The sequence below is a fragment of the Lissotriton vulgaris genome, chromosome 2_1, assembly GCF_964263255.1.
Source record: "Lissotriton vulgaris chromosome 2_1, aLisVul1.2, whole genome shotgun sequence".
Classification (NCBI taxonomy): domain Eukaryota; kingdom Metazoa; phylum Chordata; class Amphibia; order Caudata; family Salamandridae; genus Lissotriton; species Lissotriton vulgaris.
In genome coordinates, this window is record NC_141687.1 from 204,504,701 (window position 1) to 204,532,490 (window position 27,790).

At 48.5% G+C, this 27,790-nt stretch overlaps 1 protein-coding gene across 9 annotated transcripts in view; it reads right to left on the reverse strand.

Moving 5' to 3' along the window:
* LOC147729834 (complement factor B-like) overlaps positions 1-27,790 on the reverse strand; it is an 877,333-nt gene that overhangs the window by 83,564 nt on the left and 765,979 nt on the right. For all 9 annotated transcript variants that reach the window (XM_086954737.1, XM_086954730.1, XM_086954734.1 and 6 more), the window contains one exon: positions 24,053-24,140. In XM_086954737.1, coding sequence (XP_086810863.1) covers positions 24,053-24,140 — 88 coding nt within the window. The remainder of the gene's footprint in view (positions 1-24,052; positions 24,141-27,790) is intronic.

A 27,790-nucleotide genomic window follows, 5' to 3' on the forward strand; every position in this document is an offset into this window, starting at 1 on the left:
GATTGTCGGTGTGTTGTGTCTCTGAGCCGTGTAACTCTAATTCTAGATTCAGCAGCTCTTGCTGCTTCTCCCGCTTATGCCCTGTAATTAAAAAAATAGCCTACACCCCAGGACAGTTTTGTATGCTTCCTATAAGGTGGTGGGAGAGTTAACTGATGCAGTATTCTCTCGGAAACAGTGATCTGTCGCCTTAATGACGGCCTTTTTGATCTTGGGAACTTGCAAGTAGCCGGGATATATCGGGTACATACACCGCCGTGTCTTGTGATAGTATGTGTATTGTAAGAGTAATGGGGAATGATCTGAGATACCCATGGGTCTGATCTCTATACTATCAATGTTGTTGAGACTACCCGCCGAAGCTAAGAAGTAATCTATTCTTGTTAGACTAATATGTACCCCGGAGTGGAATGTGAATTGTCATGTCGTCGGGTGGTGCCATCTCCACACATCTGTAAGCCCAAGTGCCTCCATAAAACTCCTAAGGCGAGACACGCCGGAATCACCCGCCCTTGCAGGGTATCAGTCGATAATCCCGTCTATAGTGGCGTTGAAGTCCCCTCCAGTCGAAGTGGAGTGGTGTGGCTCACTGGTTAGAGGCGGCAGACCCGGAAGCAGAGGACGGCCCGGAACCAGGGTTCAATTCCCGACGCGACATGGTCGAGAACCAGGGTCAGCGGACTTGATAATTCTCACCTCGGTGCCTACTCTAACCAGGGATCACACTCGGCAACTCTGGGCATTAGCTTGCCTCATTTCCACAACGGCCCCCCACAAACGCCGGGGATGCCTAGTTTCACCTTGGAGATGCCCAGGAGGGAACATCTCACAGGGAAAGCCAGGACGGGGTCCCCAGCGGTCTATAGCGCCAGGACACCTCCGGGTAGCAGTGCGCTTTACAAGACACACACATTTACACATTTACATTTACATCCAATCAATAACTCCCCCACCAGGAGGTCAAGCGAAAATTTCCTAAGAGCCGGTAGTGTAATCGTGTGTAGTGCAAGGGGGGATGTAAACAGACTGTGTTGATAGATCGTCCCTCCCACTGACCTACTATGGCAGCAAAACGTCCTTGATCATCAGTTTTGGTGTTATGTACTGTAAGTGGGGATTGTTTACTAACCAAAATACCTACCCCCCGGGATCCTGAGGAGAATTCTGAGTGCACTATCATTTTGTATCCCCATCTGTCCATCGCTTTACAATTGGTGCCAGTAAGGTGTGTTTCCTGCAACAATACTAATGCCGGCGAGCTCTGTTTGATACACTGCAGAACGAAGCCCCTCTTAATTTTGTCTCCCAGGCCACGTACTTTCCATGTGAGCAGGTAGAGAGGTGCCACCTGAGTCAAGGAGCACGTTCCTGGCGTAGGGCCCCGTGGGTCATATAGTACCATCTCTGGTGAAGTGTATTAGATATAGTGCATGATCATAGGTGCAATGCATGTGTCGTGAACTGCATATGAGCGATGCACATCCGAGTATTGTATTTGAAGCCATAGCAAAAAACAAACATAAACAGTGAAACAGTCCCCCCTCCGACACCCCCCGCCCTGCTTCCCTGCCAGACGGACTCAAAACTGCCCGCCACCCCAGCTCAGCAGAGTGCTTGATCCGAAGTCCCATGACTGTTACTTGCGTGTAGGGGGAGAGAAGTCCGAGGCAATTTTACTTAGAGGTCCGTTAACATCTCTCAGCGATAGTGAGTCCATTTCTGCGTCACTGCATATTTCCTTAATGTGGTTTCAAACTGCATTACAATATCTAATTCCTCAGCCTCCTCCTGCTGCTGGTGGCCCCCCTCCATTTCTTGTTCCCGGTCTCTGTGATCTTCCTCTGCCCTGTGATGTTTCCGCCGGATGTCTGGCCGTCCGGATCCTTCCACTCGTCGCCATGCCTCTAGCCAGTCGGGGTCAGGTGTCTCAAAAAACCAAATTTTTCCATCTGCCACAACCCGCAGCCTCACTGGGAACAGCATCAAGTAGGGCAATTCTCTGGCTCTCAGTTCATTTTTAACTTCCAGGATGCTCCTGCGTCCTGCTGACACAGCTGCTGTGTAATCCGGGAAGAAGGACACTGTCGAGTTTTGGATGCGTAATGGTGGCGCCACCCACGCCGTCTGTAGTATGGCATCCCTGTCCTGGAAATTGAAAATTCGGGCGAGGACCAGTAGGGGTGGGGGCCCCCGAGTTTAGGCTTCCCTCCCGGCACCCTATGTGCATGTTCTACAGAGAAAAAGGAAGAGAGCCCGCTGGGTTGCAGTCTGTTTTCTTTCACATACAGGTCCATGGCAGGGCCCCCCTTGCTTTCGGGAATGCCCGTAATTCTAACGTTACGACGGGCGCGCCCTTCCGGGTCGTCCAGTTTTACCAAATGCTTTTGTTTTCTGCCTCTAGCTGAGTCACCTTCTTGAGCAAAGCAGTAGTGTCCTTCGTTAAAGACTTAGTCACTTGTTCAACTGTGGCGGTCATCATCTGAAAGTCGGCCCTCAGGAAAGTAACATCTGTAGAGATCGATCCCACCGTCGACTGGACATTAGTGAGGGCTGACATTATATCTTCCAGCGTTACCTTAGTTGCTCCGCTTTTGTCCTGGGCCTTGTCAGCAGGGTCTTTGTGCTGAGGTAATGGGGGAAACTCTTTACTGTACGCAAATTTGTCCAGTTTACCTTGAGAGGTTGTGTGAGGGCCCCTGCCCCCATCCTGTGCTGGACAGTGGAGTGCCAGTCGGTAATCGACGCCTTCTGCGAGGCCACCGGTCCCGTGCGGGCTGTCGGTATTCCCTCCGCACCGCAATCTGACCACGAGGATCTCGTGTCTTGTAGGGTGATTCCAGGGGTGACGCCTGCGCAGTATATCACAGGTATACGCTCCAATATCCCCGTTGTTCAGCACGGCTCAATTTACTGGGGGGCAACAGTCTGCGGCACCGCCTGAGCTTTCGGTTGCTGCCTGAGGGGATAGCTGTGCCCGGATGCCCCGTCTCTTGCCATGTACTAGGCGGGCCCACAGGGGCCGTCGACCCGCAATGCCAGCATGGCGCCAAAGTCAGGCAGAGTCAGTGGACGCCGCTTGTCCCCTCTGGCCACCACCTGGACCGTTGCGCCACTCCATAGTGTACCGTACGTTTCCCAGTAATGGATGCCCCTCTTCTCCTGCGTTTTCCAGGTGGGCCATTTTACACTCAGAGTCACGGCCTCAATCTGGGTATCAGACCACTTTTCCCATCAGCGGTACACCAGGCACCAGTCCCAGATGGTTCAGTGTGAAACCCGGCCGCGTTGTCAGACCGGCCCCGCGCTTGTTGTCAGCAACGTGTGTCAGCTGCAGGCCCTGGTCTGCGTTCGGGGTCCACGCTTTTCAGGGGGGAGGAGGGGTCTGTACCTGGTTGATGCCCCAAGGGCAGAAGTGGGTCGTGCGCGCCACAGGCCTCCACCAACTTCTCCGCACCTGCGGCCGACAACCACCAATCAGCCACGAACGTCAGGTGGGATATGCCGGACGTAGAACTCTGGAGATGGGCTTGCGTCACAATTTAGTCCCCCGGCGGGAGCCGCTGCAGCAGGCTTCCACCGTCTCCGCCCTTTCTACGGCGCCTCAAACTTCGGAGAATTGCCGGGTTTGGACTGATGTGTTGCGCTCACTTTCAGCTACATGCAAGCGTCTTTGGGGTAAAATTAACGTGCGGATTAATAAGCGGATCATCAGGGGAGTCTGTTCCTCCCTCGGAGCTCCTCTAGGCTGCGGCCATCTTACTCGACAGCAAGCCACGGCCCTTGAGAGGCATTTTCCTCTTTCTATGTGTGCTGCAGAATGCAGTACACATAGGAAGAGGAACAACAAGGAGAAATGAAGATATTTCTCCTAGGTTGTATGTTCTAACAACGAGCTCCACAACCACGACTTCCCTAACAACGAGGTCGCAACCACGACCTCGTCTAAACCACAACTTTTTTTCCACGCATTCCTTTATCACGTTTTTTCGTGGTATAGAAATGCGTGTTTTAAACAAATGCTTTACATCTACTACCCCGATCGCTCCACTCCTTAAAAACTAATTACACCCACCCTAAAAATAAACACGATTACCCACACACACCTGAAGCTAAGCTGGTGCTAAATTCTACTTTCTCTTCCTCGAATATCCCTCACCGCTCTTCCTTCCCTTCTGCGAGAGAGATCTGGTTACAGGGCTTACTGCAGAAGCCTCACTCACAGTTGTCCGTAATAAACTGGAATTTGATGATCTTTTGCTTTTTTTGAACAAAAATACTGATTAATCAAAGTAGCCCTGCTACAGTGCTAGAACTGTGCTGTGCATTTCTTCGTGTCAACAGCACTCACGAATATAAGAGAGGCTAAAATGCTTCGCCCGGTTGCTCTGCCCTCCAGCCAGGCACAGTGCGTTGCTGCTGAATTTTGAACAGACTAGCAGCACATGAAACACTAACTGGAAATACTGCCATAATTCCTTGAGAGTGAGACGGATCCAATTTCCATGGATCAATAGAAAAGGCCTCCTTCGCCTGCTCATTTGCACATGCCCTGGCATAGGTTGCAGCTGGTGAAAGGCACAATCAGTGAGGAGGGTTAGGTGTGTTGATGACTTCACGTGCCTAAAGAGAAACATGAAACCCAAATTTGCGTTATGGCAAGTTTCACTTCTCATGATTGGAGAGTGTCTCCTCGCATGCTGCAAACCTGCGCTCTAAAAAGTTGTGACACGTGCCCGCTTGACTGATTAAACCAGGTGACTTGGCCAGCCCCGCGCGCACGGAGAGGAAGCCACACATGGTCATCTTCTGGAGAAGAATGCTGGCGCAGAATAGGGCGTAGAAGAGTGAATTGCGTTTCCAAGATTGAAGAGTGCATTTTTAGTCCGGGAATCGTTGTTTAGAAGAGTCGTTGTTCATGCCTTCGTTGTTCCGCATTTGTCGTTGTTTGCACTTCGTTGTTCAGGTGAGTAGTAATTAAAACTTCATTGTTTAGGATGTTTCCCTTCTCCTTGTTATGCCTCACTTGGGGAGGCAATGCATTTCTACGCATTTCCAGGTCTACCACTAATGGTAAATCTGGGAATGTGCCAAAATCCATGGCTGGATGCGTGGGAACCCCCACGTTCCACCCATAGTAAACCTCCTGACGGCAGATTTGCGCTGTCTTGCGTTACTCTACATTTATTAAGCCCTGCAGGGCCACACAAGGTGGGCTTGCGCAGCTCAATAAATCTCTCTAGGTCTGCGTCGCCCTTACACCCTCTTCTGTGACACAAGGGTGATGCATCACCTTGATAAATCCGGCCCTAAGTGTTTGAGTCTGGGCGGTGAAGAGTAGTGTCAGGGTCTTTGACCTAGGCAGCTCTTGTAGGAATGAAGAGTAGGTATCCTTGCATTTCACTCTGAGCCAGTGGTAGGCAAGTTAATGTATCAAGAACTGAGACATTATTAAGAGTGCACAGCGATAAGTAGTCCAAAAAGCCCCCTAGCCACCAGGGATTTCTTTTTCCAAGTTCGGGGTGTGGGCTGCCAAGAATGGACATGCCAATGCCCCCACCCACCCCAAAAAAGATGCCACGTTCTTTCTGCCCCTCCCAGGAGGCAGATGGGGGCAATAGCCACTGATCTGCCCCCCGAGGGGGGCAGAAAGCTCACTATGCTCCAGCGAATATACTGGCTTTATTATACGCAGGGGTGGGGGCTGACCAGAGGGTTCATCCCAATGCCCCGACCCCCCAAAAGAGTAGGCACAGTCTTTCTACCCCCGTCGGGGGCATATTGGGGCAATAACCCCTGATTTCCCCCTCCCCAAGATGGCAGAAAGGCCACTAGGCACCAACTTTGTTTTTCTGAATGTGCCTACCTGGGTATTTTGGGTCCTAGCGCAGCCGGCACCTAGGGAAACATTGCAAACCTATATATTTTTGAAAACTAGACACTGAAGGGAATCCAGGATGGGGTGACTTGTGTGGCTCTCACTAGCTTCTGTTACCCAGAATTCTTTGCAAACCTCGAACTTAGTTAAAAAAAACACATTTTCCTCACATTGCTGTGATGGAAAGTTCTGAGATCTGCATGGATACACAAACTTCCACCCACCCCGCATTCCCGAAAGTCTTCTGAGAAAAATGGTACCTCACTTGTGTGGGTAGTCCTAGTGCCTGCAACAGGAAACGGCCCAAAACGCAACGTGGACACCCCACATTTTCACAGTGAAAACTGACCCTTTTGTGGCAAATTGCCTAGCTGTAGATTTTGAACCCTCGCTCTGCTGGCACCTAGGGAAACCTAGCAAACCTATACACTTTTTTTAAACTAGACACCCAGGGGAATACAGGATGGGGTGACTTGTCTGGCTCCCACCAGGTCTGTTACCCAGAATCCCTTGCAAACCTCAAAGTTTTTCAAAAAACACACATTTTCCTCACATTTCTGTGGTGGGAAGTTCTGGAATGCATGTGGATCCACAAAATTCCACCCACCCTGCATTTCCCAAGGTATTCTGAGAAAAATGGTACCTTAAATGTGGTGTGTCCACATTGCGTTTTGGGCCATTTTCTGTCGCGGACACTAAGCCTACCCACACAAGTGAGGTACTATTTTTCTCTGAAGACTTTGGGGAACATGGGGTGGGTGGAATTTTGTGGATCCTCTCAGACTCCAGAACTTTCCACCACAGAAATGTGATCAAAATGTGGGGATTTTCTTACATATTTTTAAGTTTGCAAGGGATTCTGGGTAATAGAACCTAGTGGGAGCCAGTCAAGTCATCCATCCAGGATTTCCCTTGGCGTCTAGTTTTCAAAAATGTATAGGTTTGCTAGGTTTTCATAGGTGCCCGCAGAGCTAGGGTTCAAAATCTACAGCGGGGCACTTTGCAAAAAAAGGGTCAGTTTTTACTGTAATAATAAAGTGTGTCTACCTTCCATTTTGAGCCGTTTCCTGTTGCGTGCACTAAGCCTATCCACACAAGTGAGGTACCATTTTTATCGGGACACTTAGGGTAACACAGAATTGTAGAGCAACTGTTATTACCTATTGACTTTTGATGCATTTCTGCCTACCAAATGAAAGCCAATGTGTAAAAAAGAAGTCATTTTGAAAAATGACCTATAATTCTCATGCTAGTATGGGTACTCACAATTTCGGAAATGTGCAAATATCTACTGTTTCTAAACTCTATAATTTGTTCCAATTTCAGAAATACAAAGGTGTCTCTCATACCGATTTTTCCATGTATATATTTTCCCAAATGAATTGCTATATACCCGGTACATAATAAAAAAACATTCGTTCTTGGTGAACCTACAAGTCCTATACATCCCCAGAACCAGAAAGGTCCAGCGGGTGCAACGGTATATTGCTTTTAAACAGCTGTCATAATAAGTTGTAGGTGAAAACGTTGATACAAATGGTTGTTTTTTTTAACTAATTTTCAATTTTTGCTATATTCAATGGTTAGTTTCTATAAAGAAAACTTGAAGGATCTACACAAATGACCTCTTGCTGAATTCAGAATTGTGTCTACGTTTCTAAAATGTATAGCTTTCTAGGATCCATTATTGCTCTCATACTCACTTCCAAACTTAACTGGAAGGAGTCTGAATGCACAAAAAATAGCAAACTGTGTAAAAAAAAATTTGGTTTTCTGACAAAAGTCTGATTGTCCCTGAAAGCTGGGGAGATGGTTATTTCAGCACAACAACCCCTTTTTGATACCATTTGCAGGGAATCCACAAACCCTGGTTACCTTTAGAATCCCCATGATGTTGGAAGAAAAGGACGCAAATTTTGCGTGCATACCTTATGTAGTCAAAAAGTTACAGGGGCCTAAGTGCAAACTACCCCAAATAGCTAAGAAAAAAGGCTTAGCACTGGGGGGGAAAAGGCCAAGCAGCTAAGGGGTTGATGTGCAAAGTCTGGTGCTGCCAATTCCCCATGATCATATGGCAGGTTAATACTTCTCAACGGACACATGGCTGTTCCCCAGATCAGTGTTGTTGTGTGATCTGAGTGTCATAAAGAAATGTTAGGACAGGGGATGGGGATATTGTTAAACAAGTAATGAAGTTTGGGCAAAAAAATCATCTAGCCAACTAGAGACGGTGGCAAAGATTTCCACTTGTTCGACAAGTCCTCTTCAGCGAGGAACAGATCTTGAATTTGAAGCAATAGGTGATTTGCCTGGATGTTTGTGTCTATATTGACTAGGGATAGTGGGCACTACAAGTCCAGGCAGTAAGGTGATTTTCCCGGTTTCAGAATGGGTATTAGTACAGACTCTCCAAGAGATTGGGGAAGGGTGTCCTCCTGTAGTGCCTCATTGACTACTTGAAGTAAGTGTGGTGTCAGAATACCAATTCAAACTTTATTTCGATCTATTAGATCATCAAAGATGTACAGACAATCAAAGTCATAATAATTTATACAGATCAATTAAACATTAGTTATAAAAGCTGGACTACAACATGTGAGTCAGTTCATCCTCAGGGAAGGTTAAAATCATTAATAGGCTGTAGTTATTAAAAATCCACCTCCGCCTTCAAAAGGCGGGTGCGAGTGAACCACATTGCTGTAAGATACTTTGCCACTGCAAACACAGTTGGAGGTGACACATCAGTCTTTAAGATTCTGTACGCAGGGAAGAACTGTCTGAAGCCCAAATTTTTGAGGAGGGGGACAAGCCAATATTTCCTTATTCTTTGATAGGCTTTGCAAAAGAGAACCACATGTAAGTCATTTTCTTGAGAATGCGCACTGGCCGGGCAGTGCTCTGTGGTTGGAGGCAAAGACCAAGAACTAGTGAATGACCTGAGGGGTAATGTGCCATATCTCCACTGCAAAAATAACTTCCTGGTTAGCACAGGGGTCATGCCATCCAGAACACCTTCCAAGAAGTAGAAGTCTTTGCTTTGAATAAATAGGTTCGTCAGGGATCCCTCTCGCGTGCTATCCAAAGCTATGGTAAGCTTTAGGTCGTAATAAGCTTTTGACAGTACTTTGCGTGGGATCCTGCTACTTGCATTTGCTGGATCAGTCCAAAGTTCTGAGAGGCCCAGGCTCTCACATGACCTTTTTATATAGCTTTGACATGGGATGTGGGTGGCATTTGATAGGCTTAAAAACTCCTGAAGCTCGGTCCTGTAATTGATGAGTTCTTGGCTGCTCCATAATCTTCGCCAAAAAGTTAAAGGTTTGAGACCCAGTTCTTCTGCAATTGGTCTAACTCCCAAGTCTAATCTCAGAGGGAGTAACGGCGTGCTTGGTGGGAGAGCTACCAACTGCCTGATGAATTTGTTTTCCGGGATCATGAGGTTTTGGGCAGAAGTGTGGCCCCACAATTCAGCCCCATAAGTGACTGCCCCCCGTACCTGAGATTTATAAATTTGGATGAAGGGGGGACAAGTGGACGATATATTGAATTGTTCACCATCCTGGAGATACCACCCACTATCTGCACCAGTTTCATATTTGCCTTAATCTGGTGTGTCCCCCATGTCATATTCTCATTTAAGGTTACTCCTAAGTACTCAAATGTAGAGACCCTCTCTAATCGCACTGAACCAAGCAAGGGATTAGGGCGTGTTGAAGGGGTGGGGTTTAGGATCATATATTTTGTTTTAGAAGCGTTGATCTCAAGGCCCCTCTCTGTACAAAATTTCAAAAAGCCATCAAGTACCCATTGAATTCCCGTGGGGGATTTTGACAGCAGCAGGGTGTCGTCCGCAAACATGATAACAAGAAGTTGGAGAAAGTAAAATCAGAGTATAAAGAATCAATCTGGCAGCAATTACTAAAAGCTAGCAAAAAACCCAACAGTAGCGATTTCTGGGGGATTATTAACGCGTTAACAATGGGCCCAACACTTCAGCAACAGGCAGGAATTGGTGCAGAAATCTGGACAGACCATGTAAAGACCTTGTTCAACCAGCGCAGGAAGGATCTAGAACAACAACACCAGGGGCAACATCACAACCAAAAGGAGGCACAAGCCGAACAGAGACATGCAATTCCAACAGCTAATTCAGACCATTTAAACTCCTCTTTTGAGGAGCAAACTTCTCTGACAAACGAGAAAGAACTAAAAATCCTCATAAAGAAATTAAAGTCCGAGGGAGCGGCAGGGCCAAACGGCATTCCAAACGTAATCTTCAGGAATAACCCAGAGTTATGGTCTGAAATTCTAACACCAGTCTTCAACGAGATCTATGTAAATTCTAACATCCCAGCTTCCTGGAGGGGGACTGTCATACACCCCATACACAAAAAGGGAGACCATGGTAAGCCAGGGAATTACAGATTAATCTCCTTAATTGACGTGGAAGCCAAACTATACGCCTCGTGCCTATTGAACCATCTGCAACGTTGGATGGAGGAACAAAACATCATACCCAACTTCCAAACATGATTCAGGCAAGGCATGGGCACTCAATCGAACCTTGCAACCTTAGCTCTATTGACGGAACAGGCGCAAAGAGGGAAAGTCCGCCTCTTAGCCTGTTTCGTGGACATCAAATCTGCTTTTGACAGAGTGAGCAGGAATCACTTATGGAATAAACTTAAAAGATGGGGTATACCACATGCACTCCTCACCGCTATTGTAACCTTGTATACTGACACCTGGACAAGAGTCAAGCTGGGAAACGGGTCGAGCACCACCGGAAATATTCCTACACAAAGTGGTCTGAAGCAAGGCTGTGTCTTGGCCCCAAGCCTTTTTAATTTGTATTTATCGGATATCGCCCGACACTTTGATAACCCAAACTGCCATCCCCCGAAACTGGCCAACAAACCAGTCGCAATCCTCCAATACGCAGACGACATTGTCTTGTTAAGCCAAACCCCAGTGGGACTACAAAGATCAATAAACAACCTGGCATCCTATCTGGACTCGGAACAGCTAGAGATAAACAAAGACAAAACAAAAATCGTTCGTCTGGTTGACAGCAGGAAATTAAAGTTCAAATGGAGGGTTAAGGGCGCCCATGTGGAAGAAAAAAGTTTGTATAAATATCTGGGCGTAATAATTGGGCATGGCACAAGTCACAAAGAACACAAAATGTCCCTCAAGGCAAAGACTCAGTCCTTGATCTACGCTTATAGTTCCTTGAGTAAAAAATTGGACTGCCCTAACCATTCGCATTTGTTAAAAGTAATGGCTGCTCAAATCCAACCAAGTTTGTCATACGGCCTTGTCCCCTGGTGCGGCAAACACTCCCATCTCCAGAACGAATTGCAGTCAAAAATTTATAAAGCAGTTTTTGATTTGCCAAAATGTGCTTCGCCCGTCCAGGTGAGACTGGAATTTGGGCTTCAGGATCTTAAATACAGGGCAATGAGTAACTTTATTAAATTCTGCCACACCCTCCGGCTATCCGAAGCGGAAACTCTAAATAGACTCTGCTGGGACGAAGTAAGGTCACAGAATGAGCAAGATACCCCAAATTCTTGGGGGAGTTATCTGAGCTCATCTTTGGCCACTTTGGAACTCCAACCAGCTTGGGACAACAAGATGGATCGAGTGTCCTTTAATAAAACTGTGAACGTCGCAAGCAAAAATAAATCTTTATTGGAAGATAAATGGACAGTCATGAATTCATACAGGTCTCTAAAGCCACAAGCCTACTTATCTGCCCATTTTAGTTCCTATTTAAAGATGTGCTTTTTAAAGTTCAGGATGGGGGTGTATGTCTCTAAAGATTTATCCCCCTCATGGGTGACAGGTTTTAACTCAGAACGTTGTCGCTTATGTGGATTCCAAAAGGAAACCTTGGCCCATTTGTTGTGCGCCTGTCCAGCCAAGTTGACCCAAAGGAGACAATACCTAAAGGCGATCTTTATCAATCTGAACATTCGCTCTAGCAGACAAGCAGTGATAAGCTGGCTGGAGGGCTTGTCATGCATCTTGTCTTGCCAAGGAGTTAAGTTTATGAGATTAGTCAACAGCTGTCTATTGCAAGCGGATGATCTTTAACCATAATTGCATGTAACATATTCCTATACTTTTAATCTGGTTGGTATATGATTTTAATTTTCTGGCTGTAATCTGATCTAAACATAGTTTTAGAATGATTTTATAATAACAGAATTTTATACACTTGAAATGTATGAGAGAAAGAGTACGGATGTAAAATGAGCACTTGCATAATGATATTTCTTGCTGTTCGAGTATATGAATCTCACTTATTTTATGTAGGGGGGGGGATTGTGATGATTTTAATTAATCAAGCAATAAACTTAAACTTGAACTTGAAACTTAATAGCGGGCACCCTGCTGCCATTCAATTTGGGAGCATCAATGTCGTCAATCCTGGTCAGGTGGGCGATTACCCCGTTGACAAAGAGGCAGAACAGGGTCGGTGCAAGCACACAGCCCTGTCTCACCCCTCTGTCAATGGGGAATCTTTCCGTTAGATTACCATTTCTGCCACACCTGACACGCGCAAAATTATTCTGATGCAATTTCATCAGAATGGCAAGATTGTCTACCGGGACCCCTAAGTCAGCGAGCACACTCCATAATTTGGATCGTGGCACCAAATCGAAGGCGGCTCGCAGGTCCACGAAAACCGTGTACAAGCTACCCCCCTCGATTAGTGCGGTCCTCCAGTAAATAAGGTTTAGGTGGAATATCTGATCAGTTGTAGACACCCCCCTTCTAAATCCCGCCTGGTATGGGCTCAGAGTGGCAGTTTCCTCGAGCCAGTTCTGGAGGCGATCCAATATAAGCCTACCAAAAAGCTTCTGGGACACATCTATTATACTGATGGGCCTGTAGTTGGCTGGGAGCAGAGGCGAACCCTTCTTGAATATAGGAACAACCTCTGCACCCAGCCAAGTACTGGGGACCTCCATGCCCAGCAAGACAGCATTAAATATTGTCAATAGATAGGGAGCCCATACATCAGGCTCCTGTTTGAACAGGTCGCCTGGGAGGCCATCCAGCCCAGGATCCTTGCCTGTTGACAGTCCCGCAATAGCAGCTCGCACCTCCTTTTCTGTAAAGGGGTCCCCCTCGGGGTGGCTAAATGTTGTTGGGGATGGGTAGGATGAAGCCCCAACTTCCACTGTACAGAGGGACTGAAAGTGCTCTTGCCATACCCCTGGCGCAATGTTCGGTTCTATTGCCGATGCTAAATGCTCAGATCCCGTATTAACAATTCGCCAGAACATACGGTAGTCCCTGGTAGCTAGAGAACTAGAGAGTTCCTCCCATTTATCCTGGTCCCATTCAATCTTAGCCTGGGTGACCAGTTTCTTATATTCCCGTCTTCTGGCCTGTATCTCCAGTCTGCTTTTGCCCTCCTTAATGCAGGACCGGAGATCTCCCTTCGCCTTGAGGCATGCAGCATTATACCATGTATTGCGGTATGACCCGCCACCTCTGCTTTGTCCCTCAGAAAAGAGGTCTGCCGCCAAGGTCCTAATGAGCTCCTCATGTGCCAAATACAGTGATTTGTGAGTTTCCTGGGTGCTGGATTCCTCACTTAGGATACCCACTTTTTCCAATATTGGAATGAGTCTAGCATAAAGCCTGGGAAGCTTCTCTCTACTAATGACTAATTTTTCCCACCTTATTCTCCTTCTGTTATTTTCATAGAAGCCCTGGATTTGCCACCACCGTAGCATAGTCCCTACCCTCCTGGCCAGGGAGAGCATAGTCCAATTCTAGGGCGTTGTGGTCTTTCTATCACCCTGAAGTCGATGATATGCGACCACAAGGACAGTTGTACTAGGACATAGTCCAGTAGGGACTCCCTGCCTGCTCTATTAAAGGTATGTTTGCTGGGAATATCAGATTTGATGCGCCCATTGCAAGCTCTAACACCATGTTTGAGAGTAAGGGCAGTAATCTGTAGGGCAAGTGGGGTCCAAGCTCTGGGCGGAGGAGCCACCGTGGAGGGAACTGGACACCTTGCGTCCTCTTCCAAGGAGGGCCCATCCAGGAGGCCTGCAAGGGGCTCGAAATGTGAGTTCAGGTCCCCACCCACCACAAATGGGATCCCCTTAGGAATTTCGCTGAGGAAAGCTGATACTTCCTCAATAGTAGGTGATTCCCGTGATATGTTTACCGGCCTTGAGTATACATTTATCACGGCAAGTCTACGGGAGTCTATCCATTCTAGCAACACCACTAATATATCCTTTGAAGCCAGGGGGAGATGTACAGCCTGACAGCCCAGGTGGGTAGCCACCCAGGTTGAAAGGCCTCCAGAAGGACGGCCCCTGCCCCCCATTTCGCAGGAATGTAAAATGCCACGAAGCCTTGGCGAGAGTATTCGTCCTTCGCCCAGTCCATTCCTGTTGTTCCAGCTTGTTGCCCAGGCCAGCCACATTCCATGAAATTAACATCAGAGATGGTGGCTTTAGGTTCGAAGCTGGGGTTAGGGAGGGGCCGTTATCAATTGCACTGCCCAAGGGCCTTGTTTTTGGGGTCAAATCTCCTGATGCTTCCCCTAGTTCCCTGATTATAAGGGGCGGGTCAGCAGTGGTTTGGTTGTCCTCCTTACTGTCACCACCACCATCTGAGGGACTATGTTCTCTACCTTTGTTAAACTCTGATAGCCTAGGCACTTTGGCCCGCAGAGTGAAGTCTGGGTCCCCTGAGGATCCACTTTGCCCTGAAGTGTTCAAGGACCTGGCGGCACATGACATCTCTCCGCTTTGTTCCTTGGTCAATGCGTCACTTACATCTGGCGTAGTTCCACTGAAGTGGAAGCGAGCCATGGTTCGTCCGATCCTGAAGAAACCTAGCCTGGATGGGAGCAAGCCGGAGAGCTATCGGCCTATTTCACTCTTGCCGTGGCCGGCCAAGGTGATGGAGGCACACGTAAATGCCGCTCTCTCGGAACATCTCCGTCGAGCTGATATACTCGACGCCACGCAGAATGGGTTTAGGGCAGGTCATAGCACGGAGACGGCTCTGCTTTATATGGTGGAGCACCTTCGCTCCGTGCTTGACGCGGGACAAACGGCAGCGCTGGTGCTATTAGATCTAAGCGCTGCCTTTGACACCGTCTCGCACCCTATCCTTCTGCAGCGTTTAGAGGAGGCTGGTGTTACCGGCACTGCTCTCGACTGGTTCCGGTCGTTCTTAACCAACCGGGCCTTTAGCGTGACCGTCCCACCTTATCAGTCAAAATTCCATCCGTTGAACCTGGGCGTCCCCCAAGGCTCCTCGCTGAGTCCTACGCTGTTCAATCTGTACGTAAGGCCGCTAGCTGAGGTTGTCAAACAATGGGGTATGACCATGGTGTCATATGCCGATGACACCCAGCTAGCGGTCACGATCAGCGGGGATGCTGAAGTCGACGCTCCCAGGTTTCAACAAGGACTGAGGGCGGTCGCTAGCTGGATGACGCTCAATTGTCTCCAGCTAAACGCTAGTAAGACCGAGGTGATGGTATTTGGTAGACAACCGGAACTGTGGGGAGAGAGATGGTGGCCGGAGGAGTTGGGTTCTGCTCCCATCCCAGTCGCCGAGCTTAAGAACCTCGGGGTCTGGTTGGACCCTTCCCTTACATTTGCATGCCACACTAAACGCACGGCTGCTTGTTGCTTCGGCATCTTGCGTGGGCTCCGTCCTGTGCTAAAGTTCTTCGATGCCCCCACTCGGCAACTCATGATCCAAGCTACCGTCATCTCCAGGCTGGATTATGCGAGTTCTTTGCTGGCCGGGTTGAACGTAGCTGAAATCGGGCGCCTGCAACGGATCCAGAATGCCGCAGCGAGAGCGGTGGTAGGCCTTCCAAGATTCTGTCCTACCTCCAGCACCATACGAGCGCTGCATTGGCTTCCGGTGGCACAGCGGATTCAGTTTAAGGTCCTCTGCGTCGCCTATAAGATCTTGAAGGGGTCCCCGGCAACGATCCTTACGACCCTCATGGCCAACTACATCCCAGCACGACCCTTAAGATCGGCAGACCTCGAATTGGCCGTGGTACCGCGCTTTAAGCGAAGCAGGGCCGGTGGACGCTCTTTTCGAGTGCGGGCCGCTGCTTTGTGGAACTCCTTACCCCCGGCAATTCGCGCTATGAGCGATTTGCTTTCTTTTCGTCGCGCCGTGAAAACATTTTTATTCCCTTAGTCATTTGCTTGTGCTGTTTTTATTAGTTGTGTTGTGTAGCTGCCTTGTCGGGCGCCAGGACGCTCCTTAGCTGGAGCATCTGTGCGCCTAATAAAAAAACCACATAACATAACATAACATAACATAACTGTGTGATGGAACATCAGGCTGCCCAGTCTCTACCATTAGATCCGTTGTAAATTTAGGGGATATAATATCTGCCTCCACACCCTCCCTAGGGTAGCAGTAGTGCTCACTAGCATTACACTTGAACTGTCAATCTACCATGTCTAAGTGGCTATACCTATTAGATGTAGGAAAATATATAGGGTGGTGGATAGTCTCCTTTCTCTCTACCCCTCCAAACACCTCCCCTCCCGTGACAAATTTCCCAACCCTCCTCCTCAGTGTTTGGTGTAAAGTACGCTTGTTGTTGACATCTAGGATAGTGAAAGTCTCCTCTCCCTCTGGGGTCCCACCCACCCGCCCTCTCCCGGAGGCTACCCCATCCCTCCTCCTCACATGCGTATGTCAGCCGGGGGTAAAAGAAAGAGAGGGGTAGGGACTGAATATTGCTCCCCTGCTCATCGGGGAACCATCTACAGATGTGTGAGACGGTCATGGGATCTCTGAAACTAATCAGGACACAGTCTCCTTTGATGGATTGTCTTGAACTGCCCACCCATGGGACACTTCTTACCATAATGACCTCACTCGTAATACCTTGCGGGAGAGGTCTATACATAGATAACCAATTTACCACCTTGTTCTTTAAAGGGGCGGTAGATTCTTTAAAAGTGGTTTTTAACTCCGGAACCCCCGCTAAAATTACTGTATAGGGACTCGCCTCCGGTGGCAAGTTCACTACTCTTGATTTGTTAGCATTGCCTAATGCTTCATCTGTTGGTACTGCTACTTTATGAGGCTGGCTAAGAACCAGAGTATTATCCTTAGGCTGCTTGGACATGGTTTGGGAAGGGAATGCTTGTGCATGATGAGCTGTAGGCTGGTTAGGGATAGCAGCATTAGTCTTGGACTGCGTGGTCATACCTTGGGAGGGGGTTGGTTTGGCCTGTTGGACTATGGTTACTACACTATTGCCCACCTTGGTGGTAGCTAAGACACCCCTCTTATTCTTTGTCTCTACCCCCCCTCTACCACCCTTGCTATCTAGTTTGCTATCTACTTTAAAGTTATCGGCTAGTTGCACTGTCGATTTCTCTATGTTCACTAGCCTGGCTTCCATCTTAATTAGCCGTGCTTCTAGGGGACTTAATAGGGACCTCAGAAGAGATCCTATATCGGCAAGAGTAATGTCTTCGCCGGAGGTCTCCAGGAGATTCGAATTAGTGTGTTCCGTTGTCTCTACAAACGGGATCTCAATAGGTGTAGCCTCAGCTCTATCAATAGGCAAATTCCCCATTGTGCTCAATCCATGACTATTAACCTCCAGAGTAGGATTGAGCTTTAGAGTTTTTGCCTTCCTTCCCCCTTTATTTTGTACCCCTCTTTTCACTTTGGGGATTGCTCCTTCCCTTGCCCCCTGCAGTGGGTCTCTGTCATTGATGTTAACCACAACGGGAGCATGGTCAGGATTGGGGAGTGGAACAGGGTGGGATTGGACCAGTGGCAAATTTAACAAGCTCAGATCAACAAAATCGCTGAGGTCCTTCGCACTAATGTGAGAGCTGGAGTTGCTCAAGTCTGGATTCACAGAAAACTCGCTGACACTTATTACCTCATTATTAGACTCAGGGTTCTCGGTACGCTTGGGTCTGTTAACTGGGCTCTTAGCCTGTGCCAAGGGACCCATGGAGGACCTTCTCACCCAGTCTATTTCTTGAGAAATACGCCTCTCCAAGATCGTGATTTCGTCAATCAGTAGTGACCCTGCTTTGACAAAGTAATTATCTAATGTACCTTTGGCAGTGCCGGTTGCTGCCAGCGTGCTTTTGCTCCTAGTTTCCCTCGTGGTCATCGTCAGGCACAGTTGATTTTGATGTTTACCAGAGAAGGGTCTAAAGAAGGAGCGGACCTGGGGGGATGGCCCGGTCCCGGTCACGACCGTTCTCGAACGGCCTCAAACGGCCCGCCCTTTGCCCGGGCTTCACCCCGGTCTTCGTCCCGGGTGCGTGGATGTGGGTGTGGCTATATAGGAGGAGGAGAGGGCGGGAAGAGGCATCAGGTGCGCGTGGTCACAAAGCGCATGTCCTTGTGGTCCTCACAGTCCCGCTCCCCCTAAACCGCCCAAACTACAATCCAGCGGCAGGTCCGGGTCAGGAGCAGACAAAGGACACCATGCGCCAATAGTTCCAGGTAAAAACGGGATAATGTGGGCTTTAAAATCGTACAAAAGTCACCAGCGTGCACCAGGAATTTGACTGCGAATGGCCCCGCGGAGCGGGGGCCGCGAGTCGTGTTATGAAGGTCAGCAGGGAGGAGGGGGCGGGAAGAGGCACCCGGTGCGCGTGGTCACGAAGCTCAAGTCCCTCTGGTCCTCGCAGTCCCGCTCCCCCTAAACCGCCCAAACTACAGTCCAGCGGCAGGTCTGGGTCAGGAGCAGACAAAGGACACCATGCGCCAATAGTTCCAGGTAAAAACGGGATAATGTGGGCTTTAAAATCGTACAAAAGTCACCAGCGTACACCAGGAATTTGACTGCGAGCGGCACCCAGAATAATAGAATAAGGTTGATAAAATCACTGCCTGGAGCCTTACAGGTGGGAAGGCTGTTGTGATTTGGTCTGGGGTAATAAGGGTCGCTAAAAATTGCCTACAAGGCCTCTTGAGCCAAGCTGGAGTAATGCACTTGTGGTAGGGTGTGTAGTCGTCAGGGGACCTGGATACGTGGGAGTCATAAGGCCTGGAGTAATATGCAGCACATTCCACTAATACATCCGCAGCATCGAAGAGGGCCTCACCCCTCTCACCCACCAATTGCAGGATACCCTTTGGCTGTGTTTGCTGACGCATTACATATGCTAATGATCTGCTTGGTCTTTCTGACTCTCCATAGGTTCTAGTTACCATGTATTTGTGTGAGTATTTGACCTCTTGGTCAGCTAGGTCCGATAACTTTGCTCTGATCTCGACTAGGGTATGGAAGTCAGTGCAAGCATATCGCTCCTTCAGTGTGTGGAGGTCTTGCTCCAGTATATCCAGGTTGCCCCACATTGTTTTCCACATGCCTTGGTGCTTAGCTGTACAGACCCCGCATATGTACGGCTTGACGGCTTCCCATACAGTGACCACTGAGGCCTGATTTAGTCAGATAGTCAGAAATAGATATGTAGTTCTGTTTGGATCTTGCTTTTGAAGATGGGGTACAGCAGGGCTAGAGGTAATAGACGTCAGGAAAAGGTGCAATGTCTGGAGTATGGGAACTCCAATGGCAGCTTAACAGGCAAATGGTCCAAGAGGGTGCGATCGAATGGATCCAGCTGTAGACGTCTTGTGTGCCTAGCCAGTAATCCAGTCTCACCCAAGTACCACGCGCAGGGGAAATGTGCCTACATTCCGTGGTGCTGGGTTGCCTGTCTTTCCAGATGTCTACTAGTCCTCCAGAATCCATTGTGTGGCACAGAGCGAGGGCAGCTGCATGATGTGTGTGTGTGTTGCAGTAATGGGGCAGTCTAGATTTCTAATGAGCATAAGCTTAAGACGCCCCCCACGGAGTATCACTTGGGGCCAATGTGTCACACATCTGTGCCAGAACTACTGGAGAAAATCAGGTTTGTCTGTGCTGAAGCCTTATGTGTTGATGAGAGTCGGCTGTCGTCATCCCAGCATGATCAGTAGCAGGTTGTACCATCCTTGTGTATCATTTTCTTCAGAGAGGAGCCAGAAAGTCAATTCTTGGCTTACTAGTATGGCAGTGCCAGAAGTAGAAGACGAGTAATTTTGCAAGTGCCCTCTGGATACTCCATATCTGTGCAAAGGTGCACAGCGAGTGTGCACTGCGGTGTGTCTCATTCTCCTGCAGGAGGGCCACGTCTATGTTATGGCAGTCAAGGTACGCCAGTACCTGACTAACTTTACAAGGATTGTTAAGTCTGCGCACGTTCCTCATAATGAACTGTATAGGTGTTACAGCTGGCATGGTCTATGCCATAGATCTGAACATGGTGTATGGTGGAGTGTGTGCCCCTGAAGCAAGTAATATGGGGTGAAATTAATGAGAAGCCTCACAAATGTGATCCAGTATAACAATTGTACGATATGCTTTGTACTGCAAAAACTATATCACAGCTATATTCCCACCCCTCCACCCACACCAGCCATCCCAACCTGCTAGTGAATCATCCCTAAAAAAGAACCCTCACCCACAACAACAACAAAATAGGCACCATAAGGGTGCCAAGTGCACCCAGAACATCAAGGGTATTACCACAGGGGGTAGTCCAAGGTGCTGGCCAAACACCTCCTCTTCATATGGGGGTGTGTGTCCCGGGCAGATGAGAGCAAATTGATGGCATCAAGGAATGTTGGATGGTAGTTTGCTAAAGGTAATTGTAGAGCCCAAGGGAGGAAGATACGGATTAGCCACCTCCCTCTGGCCATGGTCGCCAGGCAGACAGCTAGGGCCACAGTCCAGCCACTATTCAACAAGGAGTTTTCATGAAGGTCAAAGCAAAGCATTTTGCGGGGTGGGAGATGCAGAGACATGTGATATAGGGCAGTGCATATGAAATGCTTCCCTGCTGAACATGGGATTATGAGGCAGGAATTTGCAGTGTGTCTCTTATACCAAGAGGGTAAAGTCTGGGTAGATTGAAACAGTGGATCCTTCGTGCATTAGAGGTTGCTGTTAGTGTGATATTCACAGAGCAGCATTGCAGTCTCTGAAGTTTAGGATCCTAGCAATATTTGGCTGTTGCGGAGCCCTATGGTGGGCCTAGGGCCCAGAGCGCAGTGCATTCACTCAACTGCGAAAAGGGGCAAAAATGCAGTAAAGCCAAACAAGGATTTAAAGAGGGTCACCACATAGGGGCTGAACCGATGTCGGACCGGTCAGGAGCCGTAACGGACCGACCTGCTGTCGTCGATTATGTCCCTGCAAGTAAGATGCTACCGAACCCTGTTCAGTCGCATTCATATGCTTCATAATGGAAGAATGCATTCCGAGCGGAATGCATGCCTGCATTGTGTACAGCAGGGGTGCAGTTCATCCCTGCACCCTGTGGCCGGCACCCCAAGGTGCCTGCCACAGGGTGCAGGGATCAACAGAGGGGCTTAATAGGTGTCCCCAGGCTGCCATTTGGCCGCTTCGCACCAATGGGGGCCCTGCTGTAGGCCCCCAGATACAGTCCGGGGGAGTACTGAAGGATTTCCGGATGGCAGACGGGCTCTCCGAGCCCGTCGTAAGCCATCTGGAAATCGGAGTCGGATTCCATTCAGACCGAGCCCTTCAGAATGGCTCGGTCGGAAAGGAATCTGCCCAGCACATTCCGTTGCGGTCGGAAGGGCTCCCAAAATGGTTCGGAGCCCTTCAGACCGGAATCGGAATCAGCCCTTAATAAGTCTATCATATTCCTTGTGTTTTTTGACTTGGGGATGCCCACTATAGAAAAGTTTCAATTTAGTCTCCAAGTCTTCATTTTTAGCTTTGATAAGGCGCAAGACTTTGCCCATATCACTTCTTCAACTGTGGAAATCTGGGTCTCCGCTGTGGTAAGTTGGGTTTACTGTTTAATGAGAGTGGTTGTCATCTTGTCCACTCTGGAAGTGAGGGTGTCCAGCTTAGTATCAATGGAGGTCCAGCTTTTCTGCATATGTGGTGGGAGCATTTTAATGTTCATATCATCAGTGTACGCGATAGCGCTTGGGCTGGATAATTCATGGCCAGGTGGCTGGGCTTTGCCAATGCGTTTGTCCCCAAACTGGAGCTTGGACTGCCAGGTGTCTCCTTTGCCTATCTTTGTGCTTGAAGGAGCGGCTCTCTAAGCACAGTCAGGGTCAGTGGGACTGTTGCTCAATGATTAGAGCGGCAGACCCTGATGCAGCAGTCTAGCCCGGGACCAGGGTTCAATTCCCCGCCTCGGCGGGTCTTAGGCTCAAAATTCCACGGACCTGATAATTCTCGCCTCGGTGCCTATTTCAATCATGGAGTCCCACTCTGCAACTCTGGGCAATAGCTTGCTTAATCTCCACAACGGCCCCCACAACGTTAAGGATGCCTGGCCTCCACCTTGGGGGTGCCCAGGAGTGGACGCCTCACAGGGAAAGCCAGGGCGGGTTCCACAGCGGTATTCGTACCAGCGCCTTGAGACCCTTGCGGGTGAGTAGTGCGCTATACAAGTATCCATTTACATTTACATTACATTTACTGTTGAGGGCTTAAAGTAGTGATTTCTGATGTTCATATCTATTATTGGTCCTTGTTGCAACCAAAAGAGTAGAAAAAACCTCCCATGCGATATCCCTTCTGCAAGGCCCCTGTGCTGTAGAGCAGGAGGGATGTGGACAATTGTAGAGGTCAGTATGGCAAACTCATCGGTCCCTCTCATGGAAGGTGGCTAGGCCAGGGAATCATCCACCCTCCAGGCTGTCCCTCGGGGCCTCTAGGACTCATATGAATGCACACCAATCTCAACAGGGGTGAGGGCATTATCATCTCTCCAGGCCCAGCCGTTACCTGGCGTATCACCCATCATTCTCACCCAAGCTGTGAGCCTGAATGGGAGGGATTACAGTGTGCCGACATGGACACCCAGCACCAAATAGCTCGCAGCCGCACACACAGTCATCAGATAATCTTTTACGAACCACACAGCCAGCCCCCCGCCAGTAACTCAAACCACAGCAGGGCCACCCTCATGCAGCTCCCAGGCCATCTCACAAAGCTGTGCAGTCAGCCTCGCCAGTAATATTGGCAGCACCAGCAAAGACGCTGCAAACTCGAACACCAGGCCGAGCCAACCTTCTTGCCCCATCCCCGTCTGCCAGCAGCCAGGCTGGCTGCTGATTTTTTAAGTAAGTCGGCTCCATGCCAGTGTCAGATCACATTAGCGGGTCCTCAAATAGGAAATATAGCTGCAGCGGGCATCTGTGGAGGTCGATGGCGTCCTGTGAATGTGGTTAATAATAGATAGTGAGCCTATTGCAAGGGTCGTCTTGGAGTCAGGCACTTTAGCACCACCACATTCCCACGTTTTTTTGTCCACCAAATCCCTATGAGGAGGAGAGGGTACTTCGGCGAGCTTCTGCTTTTACATTGATAGCAATATGCTACACCAGGTAAACAATCAAATGGTCTGGTTCATTAGAGCAGAGAAGATAAAGATTGTTTAGAAACAGACCCTTAATCTGATGGGCTTTCCTTTGTATCTAGCTGTGTTATGCTTTGGCCAAGAAAGATTCTTCTAAAAGTCCTAGGGTCCATATAAAAGGGTGAAAGCCACAACCACAGCCCATCTCACAGTGGTCTGGTTTCTGACATTTGCCAGGAAGCATCATGGGCATCTATCCATTCTTTCTTCGGGCACTACTGTATTGATTCTCAAGTCTTTATAGAGCATCATTATGCCTGCTCAGTCATTCAGGACTTCCTGGTGTAAAATCAAAGCCTCAGACTCTGGTGGATACTCTATTTAACTGCAGATTCCTCCCTGCCTGCCCTCCTCAATGCTCTACTGAATACATTTTAAATTTTGCAATTGCTTGTTTTCGCTTAATTCCTCTATCTTTTACCTGGAGGAATTTGCACTCAGAATAAGTCGAAGTTGGGGAGGGAAGGCTACAATCACCCTTGGGATAAAGCTGCTATTTACATTCAAATTATATTTCCAAGAAAAATGTGTTATTCTAATCCTATCCAGGATGAGGATTTCTAATACAGTATACTAAATTGTAGAATCAATAGTGGCTGAAGAGAGGAAGTATCAAAGAGTACACTGTATTACCAGTGTTCAATAGTCGGGCATCGAAATACCTGCTTTGGAATGACATTTGTCTGCTGTGGCATCTCATGTATTTATGATCACTTACCTTTGCAGGCATCAGATTGTGAGCCTCTGGCACAGAACATGTTCTCAGTGAAGCGGATATTATGCCTGGTGTAACAGCGAAAGCGAGGCTGCATAAACAGAGGCAGAGGGAGAGAGGAAAAATGGAATGAGTTGAATTTGCAACAATATAAAGAGCATCATTAGATTGAATCTTTGGTGGAAGGGGAGCGACTTTTGTGCTTCTGGTTGCATTTTGGATTGAATGCAGCCCTCTGTGTTTCTGCACTTTATATAGATGTTTGAGTATGGGATCATCTTCCAATTTAACTATGAGAGCTAGTGGGGGAATAAGTGAGGCAGAGACTAAAAGAACATGGAGAAATGGTGTGCAAATCATAATCTGCTAAATCTTTGATGTTCCTACTATAAGTGAATATCTGTGGCTGGTGCTCCTCAGTGAAAGGTGTAGATCCACTTGATAAGATGCCATATGGTAGCATAAGCTAACGTACATTTAAATTAACCTGTTATTCTTTTTTTTTTATTCTGTGTTTTACTAACTAGTATTCGGTCACCACATTACAGTTAGAGATGGGTCGCCACAGCACAAAACTGAGAATTAGGTCAAAACATGTCATAGTACATTATACACAGCAGAACGGAATATCACAATGGCATGAGAATCAAGGCGATATTGGTTCATCAAGGGTGGGGGTAAGAGGGGGTTCACAAATATTGCCACAATATACATTTCATTTATCCCAGACAGCCATCCATTTTTGGGGGCAGCCTTGTGCAACATAAACAGATTTTTCCCTAATCATACTCCAGTCCATGTCCGCCTTCCAGGCTCCCAGTGTAGGTGGCGCAGTTGCTTCCCATAGACGGGCAATATTTCTTTTAGCCACCATTTGGCCAAGCGTCGCCCAGTGTTTGCCCTTGCTGTTAAGCTCCGTGGGCTCCCACACATTCAAAAGGCACCTTTTGGCTTTGGGCCGAATCACAACTACCCAGACAGTACTCATGCACCTCTCTCCAGTATTCCTGAATCAGCTAACATTTCCATATAATATGCATAAAGGAGCCCTCAAGTCCGCACTGTCTCCTACACAACCCCTCGTTAGCCCTGCCCATGTGTACCATTCTGGGACCAGAGATATAGATTCAGTGCAAAATTTTTAGTTGGACAAGTCGCAGTCTAGATGAAATAGCAACTTTCCTAGGGGAAGACACTGCCTCCTGCAATTCTTCTTCATCTAGTTCTAGCCCATCCCTCTCCCATCCCCACCTCAATGATACAAGGGGATCCGGTGTATTGTTAATGAGTTTTTTGTACATGAGGGAGATGGCCTTGTCTGGCAGGTATCCATCAAGCAGTCTGTCCTCAAGTGGGAAGGATTCCGGTGGGGAAGACCCTGTGGGGAGATTAGTTTGGAGGGAGTGTCGGGCTTGTAGATATCTGAAATATTCTGTATCCGCCAACTTGTGCGTTTGTTGGAGTGAAGCAAATTAAACCACCCCATCTCCTCCCTAGAGATCCACGATGCAGGATAGTCCAATTAGGTCCCATCTATCAAAACCTCTTGTCCTCCCGAGGGAGCCCAGTTGTTTAGCGTCCCATAATAGAGTGGCGAGTGTGAGCTTTTGGGCCCAGCCTAACCTACCATGTGCCAGAGCTGGACTGGGTGTTTTGTGGGTCCTGTTAGTGAGTACCTGTTGGGTCTGGAGTAGAGTGCCCTGTTAAAGTTGCCCCTTGGAGTAGCCACATGTACATTCTGTAACCAGGGTTGTCTCCGATACGATAAGTGCAGTGGTTCACGGCTGCCAGATGGGCGGCCCAGTAGTATTTTTTGATGTTGGGGGAGCCCTATGCCCCCGTCATACCATCCGAGTGTGAGTTTGTGTAGGTCTATACACGGTCTACCGTCCCATAATAAGTCCTTCTGGGTGCTCTCAATGTCATTGAAGTACCTAGTCGGAACCAGGTGAGGGAAGTTCTGCAGGGCGTACAAGAAGCGTGGAAGGGTCATCATCTTGAAAAGTGCTGCATGTCCCAATAGTGACAATGGCAGCGTTCTCCAGGTCGCGGCGTCACGTCTGAACCTCTGTAATGGGGGAAGAAGATTACGCTCATAGCGAAGTTTGGCATCAGCGGTGGTGAAAATGCCCAGGTATTTAAATCCCTCTGGTGCAATCAAGTTGGGACAGCCCAGTGGCAGGGAGGGAGGGTCTCCATGTAGAATGTACAACAGCGATTTGCTCCAGTTTATTCTATAACCAGAGTTTCTCACAAAGCTGGTGAAGATATCAAGGACAACTCGCAGTGATCTCTGGGGTGAGGCGAGATATAAGAGGATGTCTTCTGCGTACAGGGAGATGCGGTCTTCCCACCCCTCCGCCCACGCAAGCCCCCTAATGGAAGGGTCTTTCCGTATCCAAGCCACTAGAGGCTTGAGGGAAAGAGTAAAAAGCAAGGGCGAGAGTGGACAGCCCTGTCCCCTGCCAAGGGTAAATGCCTCAGAGATCTTGTTGTTGACTACCACTTGGGGCAACGTTTCTGTATATAGGAACTGTACCCAACCAATGAAGTTAGGGTTGAAGCCCATCTTCTTGAGGACCACCATTAGATATGGCCATTCCAGCGTATCAAACACCATTGTACGTCCAGTGAGACCACTATAACGTCTTCTGGAATAGTGGCCAGTCGCACCATTACTCTATGTAGTCTTCGCAAGTTGAGCGCCGTATTGCGATGAGGCATGAAGCCTGACTGGTCTGGATGCACCAATTTGCATATTACCTGTTTTAGTCGACTTGCTAACAGCTTAGCTCGGATTTTGGGTTCTGCATCTAACAGGGAGATGGGCTTATAGGAAGAGCATTCATCCCTCAGCTTCCCTTCCTTATGTATGGTGACCAACGTGGCGATACGTTGATCACGGGGAAGTTGGCCACGGTCCTTGCTATCCTCAAACATATTCCTGAGATATGGGGCCAGCTTATCAGGTTTAAGCTTATGAAGCTCAATGGGCAGCCCGTTTGGGCCCAAGGCTTTCCCTGACTGAAGGCTTCTGATTGCCGTTGCAATTTCATCATTCCTTAGTGCTCTGTCCAATGAGTCCCGTTCTAAGTCTGTAAGGGTAGGCAGTGCGATATCTACAAGAAGTGCGGCAGAGCCCTCCTATGGCAAATCCAAGCCGATCTGATACATCTTTCTATAGTGGTATACAAACTCAAGAACAATGTCGTGGGGTTCTTTCAATACAGCGCCAGAGCTGCTCTTGAGTTCTGGGACCAGTCTGTTTGCCCTCTCTCACTTATCTAACCATACTAACAGTTTGCCGGCGTTGTCCCCCAGATCATACAGTCGTCCATCTCTATCTCTCGCCAGGGTTTTGGCCATGTTGGTCGCAACGGCTTGGTATTCCGTTGTCTTCAGTTGTAATTGAATGAGCGCGTCTTGGCCCTCGCCTTCCTCCACTACCTCCTCAAGACGGAGGAGATCTTGCACGAGACGAGCCATGTCTTCGGCTTTTTCTTTGCACGACTCAGCGATGGCCGATAGTGCCTGCCCCCTGATGACTGTCTTGAATGCTTTCCGGAAGATGGTAGGAGAGTCAACCGAGCCTTTGTTGTCCTGGAAATAATGGTCAAGAGTTTTCGTAAATGTGTCCTTAACTGTGGGATTACGGAAAAACCACAGGTTGATTGGCGCCACACAATGCACCCTCTTGTCCCCGAGTGTCAAGTGGGCCCATAGCGGGGAGCGGTCAGAGAT